The 24669-nt window shown below is 31.7% G+C and overlaps 1 protein-coding gene across 3 annotated transcripts; it reads right to left on the bottom strand.

The window, feature by feature from the left end:
* Positions 1–386: 386 nt before the first annotated feature.
* On the bottom strand, positions 387–24471 carry LOC127701829 (serine/arginine repetitive matrix protein 2-like). 3 transcript variants are annotated; one of them, XM_052205797.1, is made up of 15 exons: positions 24360–24471; positions 22201–22390; positions 21291–21441; positions 20139–20244; positions 19898–20007; positions 18518–18614; positions 17792–17898; positions 16601–16657; positions 14008–15054; positions 13276–13974; positions 7734–7786; positions 6210–6334; positions 3497–3640; positions 2092–2196; positions 387–847 (listed from the first exon to the last, which is right to left on the bottom strand). In XM_052205797.1, exons 2-15 carry the CDS (start codon positions 22387–22389, stop codon positions 727–729), a joined length of 3111 nt encoding a protein of 1036 aa, XP_052061757.1. In that variant the 5' UTR covers position 22390; positions 24360–24471; the 3' UTR covers positions 387–726. The 3 variants fall into 3 exon arrangements, with proteins under 3 accessions (XP_052061757.1, XP_052061755.1, XP_052061756.1); XM_052205795.1 differs by having other exon boundaries at positions 13276–15054; XM_052205796.1 differs by having other exon boundaries at positions 7734–7783; positions 13276–15054.
* Between the last annotated feature and the right edge of the window lie 198 nt (positions 24472–24669).

Here is a 24669-nt window from a genome sequence, read left to right as displayed (position 1 = left end):
AATTGCAACCCATTGGTAGCCGAAAGGTTTCGTCGATGTGTTGACGTCAGTCACACATACCAGATTTCAAGGAGGTGTTCGATTCCCAGTGAAGGCATATAAAAATTACAAAAATTAAAGGTAAGTTTTAAAATCAATGCCATTAGTGAACAGAAATTAGTAAATTAACCAATTCAAAAATAATGAAATTAGACACACAAAGGAAACAATTGAATATAATTTGGTGAGCTCATTTCAGCGACAGATTTAGGAAGCGTTGATTCTAGAAAAAGAATCCACGGTAAATGAATTGGCTGACATCACCACAATGGTTTAAATATAAAGAATAGCATAACCTGAAAATTCTTATGTTAAACAAAAACAAATTTCTATTGAAACATGAACCATTTGAATGTTACCTTTATTTGGATTAAATTTCCAAACAGATGTATGTGCATGTAAATATTATCTTTTCTTACTTAAAATGATATAAATTTTATGGCTTCCTATAATTTTTGCAAGCTTTAAGGAAACAACATTTCTAAAATCTAATATGGCAGTCCCATCAAATGTTACTAAAACTCTGCTGCATCTATATGAGCTATCCACAGCAAGCTGTCTTGGTTTTTCTCCAAGTAGGTCCTTGATAAACCGTAAGCAAAAGGTTTTTATTCTTTACAATCTGCTTTTAATTTTATAATTATCCAAGTAGGTCCTTGTTAGAAATATGAATAATATTTGTATTCTTTACAATGGTTCAATAACATTGTTAGCTCTAGCCATTGGAATAATTTCTTGTCGTAGTTCCAAAGGTAAGATATTTTCAACCAACACATTTAATGGCTGCTTTTCTGTTATAAAGCCTTGTCTGAAAGAAAAAAAATAAGTTGATAAATTGTACAAATAAATGTAGGGTAACAATTTCATAAATACAGGCAATTATAAATATAGACCAAAACATGTAAGGGAAACAACTTTGATATCTTTGTTTTAGGGTAAACCATGTTGTTTCAAATATACAATTGTTCTTTTAAATCTAAACATTGCTTAAAAGTTATACAGTTAATTTATTGACCGGTGATTAACTTTTTACTTTATGTGTTTTTTTGGTGTATTTGTGTATGTTGCAGTACTAAGAGAGTTTTATGATTTCTTCTTTGTGGTTTCCATTTTGTTCATCGAATAACTTGCTAGCAAACGTTTGAAATCAAAGTTTTTTTCCCCCATGACTTTTTTCAATATTTGCAAATTTCAAGGTCATTTCCAGGCCTGGGATGACTGAAATAAAGTTCCAGCCTTTTCAAGTTTACTAGGTTGATTGGGAACCTTGCTTCTGAAAAGTTTTGACCCCTTGGGTTGACTGAGGTTGACATACATTATCACCTTGACTTCACCTGTCTAGCAGAAAGACGTGTGCAGAAATCAATTTAGATGTAAAGGATGTACAAATAACCAGTCATATTTATAAATCGTATGCCCCATGTTTGGACCGTGCCATACTTCCTGTAAGTTAAAAAGCCCTATCCGTAACTACAGGGATATATTGACATAAAAACATTTGGGTAAGAAGCACATCAAACTAGAAATAATATACTGGTATATGACCATATACATATGTAAATATTTTTTTTTGAAAACATGTTTTCTTGATTTTTCATATAGATTTTGTAGAGAGAGATTTTTTTGAATTGTCAAAATCCAATTGGAAATGACAAAAAATTTAACATTTAAGATTTTGCAGAGATGTGGTTTAAGAGATATTTATTAAAATGAGGAAAGCAAAAAAATAACTTTCTGGGCAAAGTAATCATATATATATGCTAGGGAATTGTAAAAGCCAGACAATCTTAAAAATAATGAAAACAAGATGCAGTGAATTTGGCTTTACAGCTGTCAGGTCTTATCAAAGACAGCAGTCTTATAATTTAGCCAGATTTGTGTTTTTCTAGATATAAAACTCATCAGTGAAGTTCAATTAATAGTTCAGACTAATATAAAATATGAGGTTGAAGAACATAGACAACCAAAAATACCAAAAAAGTAACGGCTGCCCTGGGAAATTAAAATTGTACATCTTTTTACTCTGCATCATTTTGTACATAGTAAACTCACCGTCTCATCAGGAGTTCCACATCAGATTCATCTATAGTTTTTCTCCCTGCATGCAATGCAAATGCCTCCAAAGTTTTAAAGGTGTTTTCAAAATATGTATCAGTGCTGCAATAAACAATCAAGGCTATTAATTTGTTTTCTTCAGTGCCAGATCAAAGTATTTACTGAGAAAAAAACCCAGCACAAAATATAATAATTTCAAAAACTTGCAAGCCCCTCAATTAATAAAATGATCCTTCAGTATGCAATCAACATATTCATACTACTGATATGTTTATCAATACAAGAACATAAAAAAATAAAAGTCCAGGAAAATCATCATTAAAAGGCAATATATATAACTCCAATAAATAGTCAATTGATGATTATTGATAGCATCAACCTTGTGACTTTTTTGTACCATACTTTTGTATGATGTGTCTTACTGAAATTTTTTGTTGTTTCTATCTATCTATTATAGTGATAATGATTATAGCCACAACTCTATAATTTATCAAAAATCGTCATTTTAGGCCAATAACTCCTATAGCAATAAAGGAGAATAAAGAGCTGTGCATGAGCGCATGATATGCCTGTGGCTTTTTCAAAGAATAAAGTTCCATAACTCTTCAACATCATATCATAAATCAATAAAAAACTAAAGGGAGGTTATTTTAATAGATATAAACCAGCCATTTAAGTTTCATGAAAACTGCTTAAAGAACTTTTAAGTTATTGTCTGAAAACTGGAAAATCCCCCTTTTTTATGAATAAAATCCCATAACTCGAAAATGTAAAATCTAAAGGAGGTTAAATCAATAGATATAAACAATTCACCAAAGTTTTATGAAAACTGCATACGGTTAAGCGTTTTTGAGTTATTGTCCGAAAACGGAAAATCCCCCTTTTTTAATGAATAAAACCCCATAACTCAGAAACGTAAAATCTAAAATTTAAAAAAATGTAAGGGAGATCTAGTCAACAGATATAAACAATTCACCAAAGTTTCATGCAAATAGGTTAAAGCATTTTTGAGTTATTGTCCGACATGTTAACGACGGACGGACAACAGTATACCATAATACGTCCCGTAAACGGGCGTGAAAAACATTGATGGTTTTAAACATATTTTACAGGTATATTTCTTGTAGACCTTATATTTCGGATCATTTTCTTTCTATCTATTATAGTTTTCTTGATACAAGGCAAAATGGCTAAAATTAGTCAAACATTGTTGAACAAGGTCTGGACTGTTATCTTGTGAACATGCACATTAAAGATATGGTCGGTATTGTACAAAGCAGGGTTCATATTCATATCCCATTAACATGTTCTTGTCTATTTATGTGTTAATTTGCCACTTGACGTTAAACAGCCATCTATCCATACATATATTTATATATTTATTTAAAATATTACAACTTACTATTTAATTAGTTCTTCCATGGTGTCTGGAGCAGCTTTCATGTTGCAGAAATGCTGGAATGCCTGTTTTATTGTATTGTTTGGTAATACTGAAGACACTGTTTTTTTTCTTTTCTTTGTGTCTTGTTTACTCTGAGGAATTGGTCTGAAAAAAAAATATGTTACAAGAGTGGACTTACCAATTTCAATTGAATTTTTGTTGAACATCATTGATATCAAGTGGTAACTACAGGTATCACATAAAACTTGACATTGATAAATGATCCATAAAGCATGTAAAAATGAGGTCAGAAGAACTTTGCTATGTCTGATGAACATAACATTTATTATGTATTACTGTGGATTCATTTATTTTCGTGGGTATCAATTTTCGTGGATAGAGAAAAAAAGACGTTTCATGGTATACGTAAATTCGTGGATCGCTGATTACAAAAAAAAAAAGAAAGAAAAAAATTCAGATACGTAATTCGTGGATTTCTTTTTGATTTAGATCATATAACCTCCTAGGTTTGATCAATAATAAAACAAACAAAAAAGAAGGAATTTATTGAAAAAGTTTTGAATTGTCACAATCTTTGCTTGGTCATTCTAGGTTAAAGTGTTCATTGAAAACTTCTATTACAATAATGGACAGAGACAACTAATTATTAGTTTTTTTTTTACATTTTATAAATTCTTGTCGGAATTTTATAAGGCATTCAAAACTCTAAGATTTAAAGCTCATTTCCCTAATCACAATATAATAAACAGTCATATAAGTAAACGGTGTGAAAATAAATGTTCCTGTTATAAACAATATTACCTACGGGCAATATCCCCGTACTTAATCCTATTGATTTTTAATCACCAGTTAAGAGGGGGGTAGGACCTTTATCAGGACTCCGGAATCGGGTGTTTTTAAGCTCAGGATTTCGGGATTGATTCTTTCGGGATCCGGGAATTCTTTTTTCGAATTTCGGGATGTCAGGATTTAAATTTTTTTAAATTTGGGACCTCGGGATTCCATGTTTTTAAGCCTGGGATTTCGGGATCAGGACCCCTCCTATCCCTCCTCAGTTAACCAAACTATGACACGGTAATTAACAACTTGCACTTATTTTCCATGAAGAGTTTTAATCAATTTTAAAAAAGTAAATTATCATTGATATTCGATATATTTATTATTGATTTAATCAAATAAATACTTGTATCATCTTTCAATAAAAACATGTGTTATGTTACAATGTTTATCGCTAGTCAACACTATACTAGAACTGCATAACATACTAGTAACCATGGTAACCGGAAATAAACATCCGACTCCATACACATTTCTCTGGATTATTCTTCGTTGAATTCTTAAATTCGTGGTTCGCTGTGACCCACGAAACCCACGAAAATTGGTATACCACGAATAAAAATGAATCCACAGTACAATGATTCTATTCACCAAATATAGTTCACCTATAACTAATAATAATCAAGAAACTGACTTTTTGTTTATTTTTTTTGTCATAAATCAGGCTGTTGGGTTTCTCGTTTGAATTGTTTTACATTTTGTCATGTCAGGGCCTTTTGTAGCTGACTATACGGTATGGGTTTTGCTCATTGTTGAAGGCTGTTGAGTGACTTCTAGTTGCTTAAATCCACATCATTTAGACTCTGGTAGATAGTTGTCTCATTGGCAATCATACCACATCTCCTTTTTATATAAATCCCTAAAACTGAACATTAAACAATAAACAATTTACTTCCTTTGGTCCCTGGTGAATAGTTATCCCATTTGCAATCATACCACATCTCCTTATTATGCTCCTGAAAAAATTCCAGAACATACAAACATTGCTTTGTCCTTCCCGGGCAAGTTCCGTCCATCATTCTGTCTGTGTGTATGAAATAAATGCTTTCTAGGTGAAAACTTGAGTATCCATTGATTGATAGGAAGTCCGCTTATACATGGAAAATATTGGAAAGGGGAAGAAGTCTACTGATTATGGGGTCAATAGGTCAAAGGTCATGGTTACTTCAAATATTTTTTGGGTGGAAAAATGGTTTCTGGGTGGTTAGTGGGGTTTCCTTTGATTCATAAGAATGAATCATGTACAGACAGAAGATTTAGGGAAGGGGAAGACTTTGGTCAATTGGTCAAATCAAGGTCACTGTTATATTTACTAAAAGAAGAATTGTCTTATAAAGCTGATTTCTGAATGTTAGCTTTAGTTTTCTTCTTTGGTTTATAATGAAGTTGAATAGATTGAAAATATAGAGAAGAGGAAGAATGCTATTGATTTTCAGGTCAAAAGATCAAACATCAAGGTAAAAAAAATAAAAAGACTTAAAATATGGAAAAAAACTATTGCAATTTGTTGTTTCTGGTAAGTCTTATGCAAGTATATACTCCAAAAATGACAGGTTGATGTTTTAAGCTACACTTGTCATACTTGTTGGATTTTAATAAATTTATAAAAGTGGTTGAAAGTAGAAAAGGTAGGAAGCTTATCCATTTTAGGTTAACTATTCAAAAGTCATGGTCAAAAATGCTAAGGATACATTTAACCTGTTATATTCATCTTAATATAACCTTTATCTTGCAGAATCACATTCAAACCTAATTCACAACACACCCACTGGTGGTGGACAAGAATAATATCAAGCATCTCTTGAAAACTCGCACATTGAATTCTGGAACTGCTGTTAGTATTTGAACACTGCTTAAAAATTGTATAAAGAATCACCTTGGTTGTTGTTTCTGAACCGGTTTAACAGGTGCAGGTGTACTACTGTATATTGGTGTAGGGATCTGTGAAATATCTCCTCTCAAGTGGGGCGTCTTTAGTTTGTATAACTCTATAGTATCGAACTGCAATGTATATACATATAAATCACTAAATTGTATTATTTACATATTTATTTGATTAATCATATTACACAGGTTAGTCATTAGTTCTCAACTAAGAAACAATTTTCACCACTCCAATAAAAAGGTACATGTTGATTGTTTATAGCAAAACACTGATTTTCTCAATATAATGGTATATACAATATATGATGTATAAATTATTATCTGACTTCTGAAGAAGTAACTGATTAGCCCATGAGACAAACAAATAATGCATTTGTAAATAGATGCTGAACATTCTTCACATAAGAGTTTCCTCTTTTTTATATAAAAAAAAAATCCCAAATAACATATATTTGTAAAGTCATAAGTTTTGAAGTCACTTAGAGGTGTTTTGGTTATTTGGTCAGGTGGCTGTCATCTCTATCATAAATTTCTATGCAATCAGTTTAAATCAACTCACAAGCAATTATTTCACTGGGTGTAAATGTTAACTATCAATGTATTCTGACAATATTTTTTATGTTGATTAATTTAAACTTCCATACAATAAATTTCATTTTATTCATATCATTATTCTTCTGTTTCTATTGTTCATACTTTGATTCACTATCTTTGGCTTGATATAATTAATTATGAAAAAGTATTTGCTGCAAAGCAATAATTTATGCTTGAAAAGTAAGGATATGGGGTACATTATTTCGTTAGACAACAATGTCATACAGTACATGTGTTACAAAATATCCAAAATATGAAAGTCAACAATATTAATACATGTATTATCGTTGTTTTTGGTCATAACACTTCCTGAAAATTCTTCAACAATAAACAAGGGGCCCTAAGAGTATTAAATGAACTGGGCGTAAAACAAATTCTACCATTTATTGCCAAACAATGGTTTCTAGTAAAACTATTTTCGATTAAAAACATACATAATCAGAAAATTTAATATCTGAACAATGTGAAAATGGTTGGTCTCTGAAGGTAGACTAAGACATCCAACTTGATAATTCACCATGACATCTTTTCTGATTCATAAATATTACACAGATGCAAGACCTTACTAGTTTTACCACAGTATTTGTCAATAAGAATATCTGTTTTATAAATATTTACCATTATATTTGTGTGCCCATGCATTGATATTTCCGTCACAATTACATTTTAAAAAACATTTTGGGAACAAATTACTATCTGTACCATCTCAGTCTAAAAATTTCAACAAATATTTACATGGCAGATATTTCAGTTTTGACTTTGCACATATCCAACTTTTAAATGCACCTACTTCATTTTAAAGACCTAAAGGACCATTTACTTTAATGCTAATGTATTAAAGCATAATAAGCTACCAGTTTACAGTCTTCTGATTATTTAAAGTACTGTCTAGGTGTGACCTCAATAAATCATTTTTAAATACCTCCTCTCCAGTCTCCTCTTCACTTTCATCTGCCTCCAATCTCTCACTAACTCCTAAAATATAACAATATTAAGGCCATAACAATCTGATTATAAAGAATCATTGATTACTACAAGAACTGACAAAGTTTAAATAATAGTCACGTCCAAAAAAGTTATTTTATTTAAAATAAATTTCGAATTTAACTCTAGTGTGACAAGGAGTAAAATGCGATCACTAAGTATAAGTATATATATATCCTAATACCTAGTTATATAATTGTAGATCATTTTCTATCTGAAATCACAACTCAATATAAAACTTAAAATTAGGCAACGAAGTGTAAAATGAAGGTCAAAGTCACTTTCTTTAACAGATTTGTACTCGTCTAGTGTGTGCCAATGAAATAAGATGTAGGTCGGAGTGACCTTCATTTACTGCTGTACTCTAAATGATGCATCCTTGAACTAAATGGGTCATTACGCTAATAGTGTTAGCCTATTGGCTATTGTAAATTTAGAAATTAAGGCCAGTGTTCTCCCCAGAAATTTTGGATAGCATCATATTTGGCGTAAAAAAATAAACTGTATTTTTTTCAATGTTATTTGACGCATCGCGGCAATGCTCTATTTCCTTTATGTTATATATGTTTATATTGTTCAATTCATAACTGAGAATACAATTAAACTATAACCATGATAACAGTTGTTTCAGTTTATGTTTTCTATATTCATTTATAGTTACAGAATTATTTTTTTCCTCTTGGGCTAATGAATGGATGGATGGATGGATGGACGGACGACGGACGGACAGACGGACGGACGGACGAACGAACGAATGAACGAACGAACAAATGAATGATGGACGGACGGACGAACGAACGAACTAATGAAATAAAGGGAGTTTACATCACTAGATATAAACAATTCACCAAAGTTTCATAAGAATTGCTTAAAGCATTTTTGAGTAATTGTCTGAAAACTGGAAAATCCCCCCTTTTTTAATGAATAAAACCCCATAACTTGGAAATGTAAAATCTTAAATTTATAAAATTCTAAAGGGAGCTTACATCAATAGATATCAACAATTCATCAGAGTTTCATGAGAACTGCTGAAAGCATTTTTGAGTTATTGTCTGAAAACTGGAAAATCCCCCTTTTTTTTATGAATAAAACCCTGTAACTTGGAAATGTAAAATCTAAAATTTATAAAAATCAAAAGGGAGCTCATACCAATAGATATAAACAATTAACTAAAATTTCTTGCAAGTTGGTGAAAGCATTCTTGAGTTATTGTCCGAAAACTGGAAAATCCCCCTTTTTTTAATGAATAAAACCCCATAACTCGGAAACGTAAAATCTAAAATTTATAAAAAACGAAAGGGAGCTCACGTCAATAGATATAAACAATTCACCAAAGTTTAATGCAAATTGGTTAAAGCGTTTTTGAGTTAATGTCCGACATGTTGACGACGGACAGACGGACAGACAGACGGACAACGGTATACCATAATACGTCCCGTAAACGGGCGTATAAAAATGAATGAATATAATGAATGAATGAATGAATGAATGAATATAATGAATGAATGGTTTATTATAGTGCAACCTGTATATACAATACTAAATATCTAGCAAAAGAAAAAGAACTGGTCTTTATATAAAAAGGGAAGAGAAAGTATCATATAGCAATAAAATTTCAATTAAAAAACTTTTTTCTTTATCATGTTAATGAAATTCATTGTTTCATGGTACTCAATGAATTAGTCCCAGTTGTTTCTTTATATCAAAATGATATATATTTTTTACAAAGTTAAGCTACTTTAGTCAGTATATTAAAACAATGCATTTTGAAAAAGAATACATTTACACGGCCACCAATCCAACTAATTCATACACAAATAATATGAAAACAAGTGCATTAATCCGACTTCCGAGTATGCAGTAGAAGTAATAAACAATCAAGAATTGCTATACATTCACAAGGTAAGTCACCTATTTATATCATAAGCTTTATATTTTTCAAAAAACAGAGAATGTCATTCGACCCTTTATTTTTTCCTTCATGTGTTATCACAACTTTGTTGTACATTGAGTAGTATTTTTACTACAGCTTTTCTCCCGGTGAATAACGATACAATCTGCACGAAATTCTTACCAACATCTTATGTTATTTGTTAATAAGACACGTTATGCATGAGTACTGGTACATTTATTGATCGGTGTGATATATAAATTAATTCTAGAAACAAAATACTTTATAGTTGTACTAATTATCAAATTATCGCAAAAAAATTAAGAATGTATGGTTAAGAAGGACCATATATGACTTAAAAGTAACGAGTATGATTAAGTGAGAGATATTTTAGTAACCAACATGATGATGTTCTTTTACACAATGTCAATGTTAATTATGAATTAATTCATCTTTAGGTACCGTCCTTCCTTTAGGGGATATATATCTAACAATAATAATTAGCCAGTAAGCATGAAGGTTTAAATTCAACCCTGTTAAGGCTGATGCGCTCGACTCCTATCTTAGTTGACTGGGATTGCCAGTTGTCTTACCGAAGACCGGAGTGTCTACTGGAAGCCTTCAACAATAAAAGAATAATAGTTTTATAAACATATTTCCCGTACTTTTTCATACTAATTTTTCATTGGACAACAATGACGTCATAGACTATTCTGCTTGGATTTGTGCTCTAGGCAACGTTAAACTCTGAAATATCGTAAACGGTATAATCTGTATGTGTCTGTCGTCGTAAATTCAAATTTATAAATAACTTACCAGAAGCAATTAAAAAAGAAAAAGAAAATCTACGCGACATATTTTAAGAACTAAAACATAGCAAATTTATGGTATGGATACGTTGTCGTCTTCATAATCTGGGATTGCTTTGGTGTATGGTAAAAAAAATTAGCATTTATTAAATACACAGGAATTCTTACACATTGAAGGATTCCTGGTCTTGATTACAGTAATTAAAATATTGACAAATACCACACGGGCTAAAAAAAAACCTGATAGTTCATCTTGTGCATGTCTATGTGACTTTTTGGTGTTTTTCCAAGTGGTGTAAACATGTAGTCTTTTTAGAAAGTTTTTTCTCAGTATAATAAAACACTTAATGACTGGTTATGAGTGTAATAGCAAGTTTGTTGTCCCTTTGATACTAACTATTACCCTCGGCTTCGCCTTGAGCAATAGTTGGTATCTCAGGGACAACAAACTTGCTATTACCCTCATAACCAGTCAATAGGTGTATAATATTCAACGAGTGACCGAACAACACATTAATTCATGAATGTGACTTACCGAATTAGACTATTTACCGGATTTGTAATAACATAAGCAACACGACGGGTGCCACATGTGGAGCAGGATCTGCTTACCCTTCCGGAGCACCTGAGATCACCCCCAGTTTTTGGTGGGGTTCGTGATGCTTAGTCTTTAGTTTTCTATGTTGTGTCATCTGTACTATTATTTGTCTGTTTGTCTTTTTATTTTTGGCCATGGCGTTGTCAGTTTGTTTTCGATCTATGAGTTTGACTGTCCCTCTGGTATCTTTCGTCCCTCTTTTTTAATAATCAGTGTTGTTCGGTCAAGAGTTGAATATTTTTCGATATTTGAATTCTTTGATTAGTTATTCTTTTTATTACATTGGTAAATGGCTTTTTTATGATCTAAATTTTTCGTAGTGTGTTCTTACGTTACCATCAACTCATACTTGGTACGTTTTAATCATATATGATACCTTCAAATCATATCCTCCTAGTTTTATATCGTTAAAATGATAATAAAGACATATATCATATCTCGCAACGTATAATTAATCTATATATCACACCGATCAATAAATGTACCAGTACTCATGCATAACGTGTCTTATTAACAAATAACATAAGATGTCGGTAAGAATTTCGTGCAGATTGTATCGTTATTCACTGGGAGAAAAGCTGTAGTAAAAATACTACTCAATGTACAACAAAGTTGTGATAACACATGAAGGAAAACAAAATAAAGGGTCAAATAACATTCTCGGTTTTTTGAAAAATATAAAGCTTATGATATAAATAGGTGACTTACCTTGTGAATGTATAGCAATTCTTGATTGTTTATTACTTCTACTGCATACTCGGAAGTCGGAATAACGCACTTGTTTTCATATTATTTGTGTATGACTTAGTTGGATTGGTGGCCGTGATTTAGCAAAGATATCTTATAAATAGTCTGTTAATGCGTTTGGAAAGTGTAGTTTTCTCTTTTGTGATATTTTTTTCTGTCTACTGTGCAATGTGTGCATCTGTAGTTATTATCGTAAAACTACGGAATTTTGTCATATCTGGTCCGGTTTTGATCCTTAGTTTACACAAATATTTCAATGGCGGCGGAAGAAAAATTTACGAAAATAAACAATGTTTGACAAGAGATTGGGAATGCGTATGACGCTTTTAATGCATTAAATGGATGAAACATTAACTAAAGCCAATTATGATCTCTTTCTAAAGTAGTACATGTACCAAACTTATTTAACTCAAAATCAAAATGTTTAATATACGGCATGTACGCTCTCGATTAACTAGATACTGGAAATGAAAGAAAGTAATTTTTTAAAAGTTGTAAAAATATATACGACCTAACCTCTTTTCTACAGAGAGAAATCATTTGTATCTTTCAATTTGGATTATGCAAACGTATCAAAACGATCACAAGCGGTAATTAGATGAAAGTTCAAAATTTAGGACATGGTTTTGCGATATAGAGACAAGAAAAATAGCATCCTCAAAATAATTATAGCATCACGGGAAAAAAATATAGCGTCTCGGTGCCGCGATGCTAAAACAGCCTGGGGAGAACACTGGTTATGGCGTGCATTTATTATTGCGATTTTTGAAGAATGGACAATAATGCGAGATTAATTATCGCGATTTCAGGAAATCTGCAAACAGATATATATCAGAATCAAGTTCTTATTTTTGCCATAATCACCAAGTCACATTAATAAAAACCTTGCAACAATTTCTGAATTTACAGTATTACATTTGGATTTTTTTTCATTCTTAAAACATACTCAATCATAACCATTTTTACCTTTCAAAGATAGATAATTCATCATAATGGTTAAAACACTAGGCTAATGATTGTAGGTCACATATTATCCAAGATCCCAATTCTGAATCAAACTAAATAAGCTTAAAATAAAGGCCACCATGACTAACATTTTTTAAAGGTTGCAATATGTTCATGATTCTTTCCACTTGCTACCTTCTTAAAAAGCTATTTTCAGACTCTAGGTCACTTAGAATTTGAGATCTGATATCAGTTGTAAATCTTAATGAAAGTTGATGAAGTTGGAAAATTTAGATGGTTGACTTATCTCCTTATTTTAATCACATTTTTTATCAATAAATAAATGTATCACTTTTTTAAATCAAAAGTAGTCAGCTAATTTCACAAAATTAATGATTTTTTTCTTTTGTGGAAGAAAAGAAATCACTTTAAAGTGCATGTTCAAAATTAAACAACTTTAGTACTGAAAAATACTTATATATTCTCTTACCCTGTCGTGACACGTTAACTGATTTATGCGACAACTTCCTAAGTGAACTGTTTGTACTTGGCAGTGCTGAATTTGTCATGTTTCCTCCCAGATATGATTGATTTTTAACTGATTTGTTTATAGTTCCAGATAATTTAGCATTATTTGAAATATTCATTGACGAATTTTTAACTGGTATTCTTCCTGGAGTCCTGTTCATTGAACTGCCTATCATAGGAACTCTTTTTGGTGTAGAACCAGATGACGGGGTAACAGGTACCCTACTTGGTGTACCAATCTGTTTATTTATAAGAATTCTTGCTGGTGTACTGCTAGATAAAGGCTTTATATTCTCAAGTATTGTTAAATTTGAACTCAGTGGAGTTCTTATAGGTGGCTTTAGCTTTGATTGTGACCTTATCTGGCTCCTTGGTGTTTTCTCATCTGTACTATCCTGTTCAACCTGCTCAAACATTAAAATATCCTTAGTCCTATTTTGTGATTTTTGGTTATTCTTTTGACTAGTATCAGAGGATGGCATCACTGAGTCCAATGCTTTTTCTGGTGATCTGTGAGATGGTGTCTGACCATGATCTTTCATTTGTCTGTTTTGTGAAGTGCCAATACGAGATTGAGTCAATCCAGATTTGTCAGATTCTTCATGTGAAACAGGCTTATCTGCAGTCTGTGACAAACTTAATTCAGTTTCTCCTGATTCACCTTGTAATGGTTCATCAGTTTCTCCTGATTCACCTTGTAATGATTCATCAGTTTCTCCTGATTCATCCTGTGATGATTCATTTGTTTTTACTGGCTCCATAGGTGTATTTGTTGGCATTGTTCTTGAAAGAGTGGCATTAGACTCTGTTGGGTATACAGATGAAGATGTATCAAGAGTATTACTTCTCCTTGATGGAGTCAGGCCAGACTTGTCAGGAGATTGAAGTGTTGTAGATTTGTGTAGGTTTTCAGTCCTCCTTGAAGGAGTCAGGTCAGATGTTTTTGGAGATTGAAATGTTGTAGATCTGTTTGGGTTCTCAGTTCTCCTTGATGGAGTAAGATTAGACTCCACATTAGATGAAATACTGTTTTTGGATAAAGTCTTTCTATATGGTGTTAATTCTTCATGTTCATGCAATGTTGAAGATCTACTGACAATCTGAGATCTCCGTGAGGGTGTCAAGTCTGGTTCACTGACAATCTGAGTTCTCCGTGATGGTGTTAAGTCTGATTCACTGATAATCTGAGTTCTCTGTGATGGTGTTAAGTCTGATTCACTGATAATCTGTGTTCTCCGTGATGGTGTTAAGGCTGATTCACTGTAAATCTGTGTTCTCGATGGCGGTGAAAAGTCAGATTCATAAGGCGCTTGAACCACTTTTGACCTATTCAAATTACTAGTCCGTTGTGATGGTGTAAGATCTGTCTGATTCAACAATGACTCCTTCAAACTTAGATGTCTTTTTGATGGGGTCAAATCTGAGTCAGTAGTCAGTTTAATATTTTGAATACTTTTTGATGGAGTAAAGTTGCGTTCAATAAACACTGAATCAACTTTGGACTTGTCTGGAGTCAAATTTCTTCTTGATGGGGTCAAGTTTGACTCAATAGGCAGTGAAACCATTGGGGACCTGACTGGTGTTCTTCTTGATGGTGTCAAATCTCCAAAATCCTGTGGCATTGTCTTTCCTGGACTAAGATAAGACCTGTTGTTCATTGACCTTTCTAAGACCTGTGTATGTAGTGACCCCATGGATAACCTACTAGACATCCTCTGACCTCTTCTAAATGTTTGAATATCTGTAATAAACAACAATTCTTTAGACCAAATACTCTCATGTTATTTAACTCAGTAGCTGAAAAGATCATAAAATCATGAAAAGAATACAGTATTTTTATTCAGTACTTGAATCATGAAACTAATTTCATGAACACAGAAAACCAAAAGGGTTGACAGAGGTTTTATTAAAGATATGGTAATTTTGGACTTAATTTTTTTTTACAGTAAAAGCCATGCTAAAGTGAGGTGCATGTTGGATGTGTGGGATGTATAAATATGCAGCCACGTCCAGCTGGAATGAGGACGATAAATTTGATGGTGTAAGATGAGTGTCACACTCTGTGGGCATGTTTAAGAAACCTTACAACAACTCACTGAGTGGCCAATAGATGTAAAAGTCATGCAATATCTGTAGTATAAGAAAATAAGATGATCTGAATGTACGTAATTTGTAAATATTGAATTGTGAGTAAACCAAATATTATTGTAAACACACAAATCCCATATGTAGTGAAATTGTGCCTAAATCATGATAAATTTCACACGCTTTTAGCATGTAGGTATTTAAAATTACACATGTTTTGCATATGAAGTCCTTGATTTAAACATACTCTATGTAATGTTTATATTGTAAATCTGTATAAATTATAATTTAAAGTTACTAATAACTAAACAATGATTGAACAGTTTTACATTTTTTTTATATTAATGGCAGTGTGAGTTTCTGGATGCTAAACAGTTTTTCTTCATTTTGTGATGTAGGTAGACATTAATTAGCCAACATGGGTACTGAAAATTCAAGTAGGGAAGTGATAAAACAGTTTGTTTTTGTTATTTTTATCATGTCATGCCTGTAGGTTATTAAATAAAGTTATATTTCAATTGAAAAAACAGTTTGCCCTGAGAAATAGCTATTCGTATACTGTAGAAACATTAATTTACGTGGGGTTAAAATTTCGTGGTTTTGTCTCTATATAAGATTTCATGGGGATTTAATTTCGTGGTTTCCAGTAAATGGAAGTGCTATCATATGAAGGTTTAATTTTCGTGGGGGTTTTAATTTTGTGGATATATTCTTTCCACGAAATAAACGAAATTAAATCCTCCACGAAAATTTCTGCTTTTACAGTATATGCATGGTTATTGGATGTAGCTCAATTATCATGTTTTTTTTAACAACATAATGAACAACTTTAGCATTATTCCCATATATATTCCATGCATGGCACATTTACTATTGTACTTTAAATTTAAATAGCAGAAAATCAAGTTAGTGAATTGAAAGGGATTTATTTAAAAATAGAAATGAAATTAACAATCAATTAGACAGCAACCCAATCACATAATAATGACCATCTCCTCATTTTAATAAGCAATTTCTATGCATATCAAGAAATTAGCCTTTTACATATTTTTGATAAAGTCTTTTTTGTAAATCTTGAAAAAATCGATGATCAAAATGTTGGGTTATAAAATTGCAATGTTGGCTGTAAAATAAAATTCAACAACAAATTGGTATAATTCCTTGTTTAACAGTAACAATGATTGTATGTGTTAACATCGAACCTGAATGCTCCTCTTCTGTCTCATCATCACCCATTACACCAGCATCAGATCCACTTCCTGTAAAACACATAAAAGTTTAAACAAGAAAACAATCAAGTCTTTTCAATTAGTTTAACATTTAAAAAAGCAGTGGGTGGTTGAGAATGAGTGTTTAGGTGTAATGTGTGTTTGTGTGGGGTGATAAAACGTCTGAATTTAAATGTGTTTACATTTGACCACTGGTATAGATAGATGAACAGTAATCCACTTTTTGCTATGATTCTGGGGTAGTGAAAGTTTTGAAATTACTTACACTTGAACATATATCAGTCAAAGATATAACTCGATAGGGTTATTACAGAAAATAACTTGCGTGTGTTATTACAGATACTTTCATGAGTTGTCTACTCTTTATTTCTTAAATTTTCTAAATCTGTAATAACATATGTTTGTTATTTGTAAAATTATTTCATTTATAGTGGGCTCTAGGGAACTCTTGAGACTTTGCGCAGAAACTAAATGCATAGCCTTGATAACTAATTTTTTAATTAAATTAATTCATTTTTGATTAACCATGGTAAATCAATGAGACGAGGCTATTAAGGGATAAACTTAGCTGTGATAACAAGGCTAGGTTATTAAAGGAATGTAGCTTATTATATAAGACACTTGGGAATTACTGAGAAACTTGCGCAGAACCTCATTACATGCTCTGGTCATTATTTCTTACAATAAATTAAAATACATTGTAATTAAGCATGATGTATGTCTGAGCAAATGCTTTGAAGTGATATAGAGAAGCTGTGATAAAAACCCTTTAGTTATTACAGGCATATTTTTTCTGTAATAACATAGAGGTGTACTATGCAAAATTGGCAAACTATGAACTGTTATATCTTTCAATAGTTAAGTATACATATAGACAAAAGTAATATCAATGGAACTTTTATACATTTTAACTAAACTAATGATGTATATTGTCCCTTTGAAACATGTAACATACATATGTTATCACAGTTCTTTGATTTTTTAGTCCACAATAACAAATGTATGTTATTTTTCTGTAATAACCCTATAGAGTTATATCCCTGACTGTATATGTATAAAATACATATAATAATAAATATAAAATACATATAATAATTTTATTCAATTTGGTGAAAGCAATGTCTGGGCAAGATATTTCTTGGAAGCTAAAACATGATATATAACCTATTTTTTCTTTCAATCCTTGTGAGAACTGTTCTAATGTTATATGATTCAGATTTTGTCGCCTGTCTTGTTGTGGCATCCTCATATGACTTCTATCACTTTCTGAACTGGAAAAAAGATTCAAAATAAAGGCTATATCTTATTCATCTTGAAAACAAAACCCATAAGGAGAATTATATAATCACATAAAATAAATTTCAACATCATTTCATTACATGTTTAATATAATATATTCATAACATAAAATTTACGTAAAATTCCCCATTTTTTTTGGAAAATTCCTGTTTTAGGCAATGATTTTGCAAAACTGTTGACCTTTTTTATAGGTATACCGACTGACTTGTGTCAATCAAAATATGATTACAATGAGCTAAATATATATATATATCAGAACACAACAGACATTTTGTTAACATCACTTTCTACAAGCGCATAGCATATCTGATTCATATATATACTATTAACAATGCATCACTTTTTCATTGAAAGACATTTGTCACAGACAAGACAACAAAGCTAAAAAAAAACAATAACTAATGAAGTTAAACTGTAACTATTTTTTTTAAAGAATAAGGAAATAAAATCTGTTTATACAACACAAATGCCACTATTTATATATATATGAATATAACAAGATGTGGCATGATTGCCAATAAGACTAAATGACGTAGAAGTTGGCTACTAAAGCAAAATAAGTGAACTGATGGCAGAGCTTATGTGACTTACTTCAATGAGTCTACCAGTACATCAAGAGTAACATCTGGAGGAATCTCAGGGGTGTCTTCTGAATCACTGCTAAACATCCTTTCTTTTGTCTGATTGGCTGAAAAAATAAAGATTAGAAAACATTCTGAAATATCACTGGATCTAAAAAGAATAATTTTAACTGTTTTGACATGCTTTTCAGTGGAGGGATACAGTGGCGGATCCAGAAATTTTCATAAAAGGGGGCTCACTGACTGCCTAAGAGGGGCCCCGCTCCAGTCATGCTTCAGTGATTCCCTATATAATCAACTAAATTTTTCACACAAAAGGGGAGGGGCCGGGCCCCCCTAAATCCGCCTCTGGGATATATTCATTTTAGAATCCTGAAATGTAAGGATTTTTTTTACATGAACTACAAAATGTACAAATCATTTTATCAATATTCAGAATACCAGAGAGAATTAAATTAGTTCTGCTCTATGTTGGATGAATTTTTACCAAATGGTTGTAGCCATTCTTCCATCCTCATTTTCTTGATCATGACATCACTGAGTGAGATTTAATACAAAATGTCTACTTACCATGAGCAACACGACCATTGCCACATGTAAAGCTGGATATCCTTTCCCTCCAGGAGCACCTGATATCACCCTGGTTTTGGATGAGGTTTGTATTGCTCAGTTTTTTGTTTTTTATGTAGTTTTTTGTAGACTGTTGTTTTGAAGATTGACCACTTAGTGTTTTATGACCCTATCAGCCTACATTGGCTATATTCAAAGTTGTTAAGGATTCAGTGGAACCCTTTTTCTTGCTGTGACTGCTGCTGTCAGTGTAAAAGTGAAATATTGAATGCCAAAACAAAATACTAAGTGTATTATCAGGAAAATACAGAAAAATGAATACAAATCTAATTTTGCTCAGAAGGCTATCTCTTGATTATGAAAATGCTTCTGTTCAAGTTTTGTAAATTTGCATAAAGGTTTGACAAGGTTATTCAAGTGTAAAATCTTTAACCACAGACTGTACCTAAAGTTGGACAGAAGAAAAAATGAATCAAGTCCATTTATTTGTAAAATATTGATTTTTTTTTACACCAGATGGTTATGAGAAGGCTTCTGTAAAAGTTCCTAAAATTCAATGATTGCTGAAAAATGTTATTGGTTTCACAAAAAACTTTAATCCAAGACTGTAAGATTGCAATGTCGCCTTCTTGCAGGAGAGATAAAAATGGCCTCTTTTTTTCATTGTTTTTTTTTTGCAAAACAAAAACCCTGAGTATGCCTCAAACATTTTTCCATCATTTTTTGGTTGACAAAATTCCATGTGTAAAGTAAAGTCCATTTCAATGATCATATGATAACGATTTTACATTAATTACATGACTAGGTCACATGATCTCACCAGCTGAGGTCAGGTTATGCATCCCTTGTGTAAACTGCTGTAATGTGATATGATGTTGGTTTTGCCTTTGTTTCTGTGAAGTTGTAATTGACCCAGTGTCTTCATTATGTCTGAAATTGAAAAAAAAGAATATTTGACTCATACTTTCAAAATCCTAAAGATATCAATTTTCTTACTGGTGCAACAATTAATAATAGTAGTACATAAATGCTATAATACAATATTTCCCTCTGCTACTTACATTGGTGAATGAGTCACATGAAGGGTTTCATTAGGCAAGATGATATCTGATTCACTATCCAGCTCACTCTCATTTACTGCCCTCTGGACTGGTGTCTCTTCTGGTGCTAAAACAAAATATGTACATATACCACTTAAGGCAACATTTCATCATTTAACATCAGTTATATTACAATGTTATTTTCATTCACAATTATGAGAACAAAATTTAAGCTAGTAATTTTTTTGATAGTTTTTGAGTATTGTTGAATCATTTATTTTCATGTGTCCAATTTTTGTGGATTGAGGAAAAATTGTATTTTCGTGGATATTTCATTACAGTCTTTATTACAAGCCTAGCTATAGACAATTTATACTTTGTTGAACAATTGACAGCATGATTCTCTTATTCCCACGAAATTCACAAAAATACACAGTAGTTTGATTTTAGTTAAAGCTGTAATACATGATTGGATCAACAAAATTTACTCAAGTTCCTATGATTGATTCATAGCTACAGAGCAGGATCTACAAAATGATTCTGTCTGTCAAATTTTTCTATTTATATACTGTGATGGTTATGTCTGATGTTAGTTCATCATACTTCTTCACAAGGTCACAAGTTAAATATATCATTTCCCAAAAATTTAATAGTAACTAGCCACAGAACTTTTAAATTGATTTTTATCCATCTGACCCCCAAGCAACATTGTTCTCTTTGGTTTGCCTGCGATGTCATTGTTAAAATCACATACCATGAATGATTGTGTTCACACTTGGTTTTAATTGATGTTCATAGAACACATTTATCTCCCTTTGATTTCTGTTGTCTAAAATACTTATTTTCCTTTGATTTGGATAGTCTAAAATACTTATCTCCCTTTGATTTCTGTCTAAAATACTAAGTAGTTTTTTCTGTAATTTTCCAAAAAGCAGTACACTAAATAAATATAATTTTTATTTGGTCTCTGGTGGAGAGTTGTCTCATTGGCAATCATACCACATCTTCTTATTTCTACATTGACCCCTTAAAGATTCAAAACAAAAGCATCTTTTGACCATTTGGACTATTTCAATAAAAAAAGAAATCTGACAAGTATTCCCTGGATAAAGCGTTATGTTTTAATCCCTTTTAACATAAAGCGTTATGTTTTAATCCCTTTTTACAGATTACCATTATTAATAAATCCTTCCAATGCTGTTCTTGGTGTAATTACATCACTTCTATCACCTGACTCTGTAATTGGAGTAAAAGTTTTCGACCGTCTACGTAACACACGAACAAACGGAGTCTGTGTTTTGTGATCATGCATATAAGATTCAATCTGAAAAATAAAAGATTCACATACTGATTAACTCTAAATCAACTCAGAGAATAGTTATGCACATAGAGAGACAAACATGCAAGTTCATACTTTTAGATCCAGAAACTTATGTAGTTGTACCTCTGACAACTGAAGGAACATTAGTTTTTGTGCTTTAGTCTCTAAATTCACTTTATGGGGATTAAGTAAAAAGTAAATATAGTAATATTCTTTGTTTTTTTTTATTTTTTGGGGTTTAAATTTTGTGCATCCACAAAAAGAAATTTATATCACAACAAAAAATTCTGCTTTCACATCTGTTTGCTTGTACCCTTCAATGTTATGAATTTATTTTTCAGGAAAATTTGTCAATTTTATATGTAGTTTATTTATTATTCCTGCATATATATGTTTCATCAGCAAAATATGCAGCAGTTATTGATGAATATATTAGAATACAGCTTAAATTGTCACTTTAGCTAGGGTCCCCTTGATCAGGAATTTCTGCCACTGGCAAAAATTAATAAATATTGTTTAAGAAGCTGTTTTAGTTAATCATATAAATGCACATGCAGGAGGCAGTTATTGCACTAAAGGAGAACACTCAAAAATGACATCTATGATTAGGAACCTTAAAACTGCTAATTAAGCTAACCATAGGAGGAATGTTAAAAAAAACAAAGCTTATTTAAGCCTTTTTTGTATCAACAATTTTTATGAAAATAAGGCATTATAGTTTTGTTGAAATCTACTTGATGCTAGGGTTAATAGACACTTTACCATTGATCTTGGTGTTTGTTTTACTGCTAGAGATGATCTTCTTCTCTTTTTCTGATTAGGAACAGTTTCATTGAAATGCCTGTCTTCTGGAGATCTTGTTCTAGCTCTTGTTCTCTTTACTGGAGCTGTAGTTGGAACATTTTCAATGAATGCTTGCAACATTGACCTTGGTGTATCCTTTTTAGCCATTCTTTTATAAAAATAAAAATAAAATTTAACAATATTCAAGGCAAACCCAAAGCCTTTTTCTATTATTTTCAAGACATTTAGAATGGCAATTAAGAAACTGTCAGGGGCTAGGATATCCCTACAGGGTTATCACTAAGACGACCCCATTTTCTGTAATGTAAACATTATGACATTGGAAATGTATGGGAAAATGAGCTAATGTGAAAGTAGTCTATGTTGAGTTACACTGTTGAAATCTTTTGTTGTGCAGATATCTATTGTCCATATCAATCAGAACCATGTAAGTTTTAACAGAAATGGTCATCTCATAGATTTTATCATTTAGGCCCTTTCATTTATTAATGCAACCATATTGAATAAGTGGTAGCAGATTTTTAGAGAGAGGTGAAAATGCTTTAAAAACATGGGAAAAGTTGCTTGGAAACATGCATAGGTTTTCCCGTACTTTCTTACTATTTCCCACTCCATCCAAACATTCTGCCACCTATTCAATAGAATTCACTTCGGCACTTGGTTAAATCAGGACCCAGTATAGTCAATTCATCACCTAGTCAAATCGAGACCTGCAGTGGTTTCCAAATCTTTGAGAAATCAACTGGACATTTGGTCCAGTAAATCATTCTTCTTGAAGTGTTTTTCTTAACTGGATCAGACTCTTTTTTACAGGACATTTACACATATGATTTGGACAAAATGAAAATTTTACTGGACTTTTGGTCCAGTAATGCATATCACTTAACTGACCAAAACCAATTTTTACTGGCCCTTGCCCAAATGTCTGCCGTCCATGGGAATGACTGGAACGGGTGATGCCTTCAAGGCAAAAAAATAAAAATAGCTTTTCAAGATGTCATAATTATTTGGACTAGTGTATAACCATGATGGTATCGGGTCCGTTCGCCCTGACAACATGTTCGCCTTGAGTTCGTTCGCCCATAGAGTCCGTTCGCACTGGGTTCGTTCTCCCTACTTTTATTAAAAAATATTAATATTAAGGGTATAATAATTTAATAAACTTATTCAGATATTTATATGGTATAAATTCTAGAAATTCATGAAAACACATGGAAATATTTGAAAAAAAGTTGATGGCTTGTTTTGGAGCATTAATAGTTCATAATAATAATTCTCACCAATTTTTGTAATAATTGTCTTTAATGGATTAATAATAAAAACATTTTGTTTTGATAAACTAACCAGCTTGGAAGGAGTGAAAACAATGATGTACGAATTCATGGAATTGTTAAACATGAAATGGATTTATAAGTTCATTTATTATCACATGTATACTGCATAAATTGACTTGCTAGAATTATTAAATTTGTTAACAAATATCAATATAAATAAGTACATTGCATTCCAGTATTCTACTATGCAAATCGAAGGAAAATAATTATTTGGTTGCAGCAATATAAACATTCACAGGGCTGCCAAGTCTCACGTATTTAGCGTGAGACTCAATCATTTTCATGCTTATTTGGCAGCATTTTCCTTTGATCTATTGTTTTTTCTCTTTGATCTTTACGATTTTGGACAAATCTCACGCATTTGCATTATTAAAAGTTGGCAGAACTGTATTCAGTGAATTTTTCAACAACTTTAACATACTCTGTTCAAATAATAAACATTAAGCAACTAGACAACAATAAAGAAAAATAAAAATCAGGGCAAATGGACCCTGGGCAAACAGGTATTTGGGCGAACGTGAATCAGGGCGATCGGACCCGAATTCAACCATGACGTGGGCTAAATTTAGTTTTTTTAATTTATACCTTCTATCATGTCTATAGTCCTGAACTAAAAAATAAGTAATTGCCCACCAAAATAAAGGAAAGCGTTTGTCTTTCTGAAACGCAAACAGGTTTGTCTGTATTCAGAGAAATAATTTTTTCGAGGTATAAACACAACAGAATATCCATTTTTTATAATGAATCTTTAAGAGTTTAAGTGTTCTATATATTGTTATATACCTTGTCGACTTTGATTTTGGTTGGATTTGGTCACTTTTAACAAGGTTTATCTTTGCTTCATACGGGTAAATTTAAGTGAAATATTTGTAAACATTCAAAACTTCCGCCAATATTTTTTAGTTTCCGGTGATTTTAAAATAAAAATGCTTTGACCGAAACAGCAACGAAAATAACACTATCTTTTAAAAATGCATTAAATAAATTATTCCTACAAATATAAAAGTTTAATCAAATCATAATGCATTTAATGTTCAGATTTTAGAATAGCGATCTTTCTCAGTCTTTAAGTTTATATAGATAACGACAATTT

The sequence above is a fragment of the Mytilus californianus genome, unplaced genomic scaffold, assembly GCF_021869535.1.
Source record: "Mytilus californianus isolate M0D057914Y unplaced genomic scaffold, xbMytCali1.0.p SCAF_5, whole genome shotgun sequence".
Taxonomy (NCBI): Eukaryota; Metazoa; Mollusca; class Bivalvia; order Mytilida; family Mytilidae; genus Mytilus; species Mytilus californianus.
The sequence above is the reverse complement of the archived record's forward strand: the minus strand, read 5'-3'. Positions and strand labels throughout refer to the sequence as shown.

Coding starts and splice junctions, on each gene's coding strand:
- LOC127701829 (XM_052205795.1), bottom strand. CDS start 22,389: ATGGCTAAAAAGGATACACCAAGGTCAATGTTGCAAGCATTCATTGAA. Junction 17,899..18,517: donor GTACTGGTAGACTCATTGAA/GTAAGTCACATA, acceptor TCTTTTTTCCAG/TTCAGAAAGTGATAGAAGTC. Junction 15,055..16,600: donor GACAGAAGAGGAGCATTCAG/GTTCGATGTTAA, acceptor TGTTTATTACAG/ATATTCAAACATTTAGAAGA.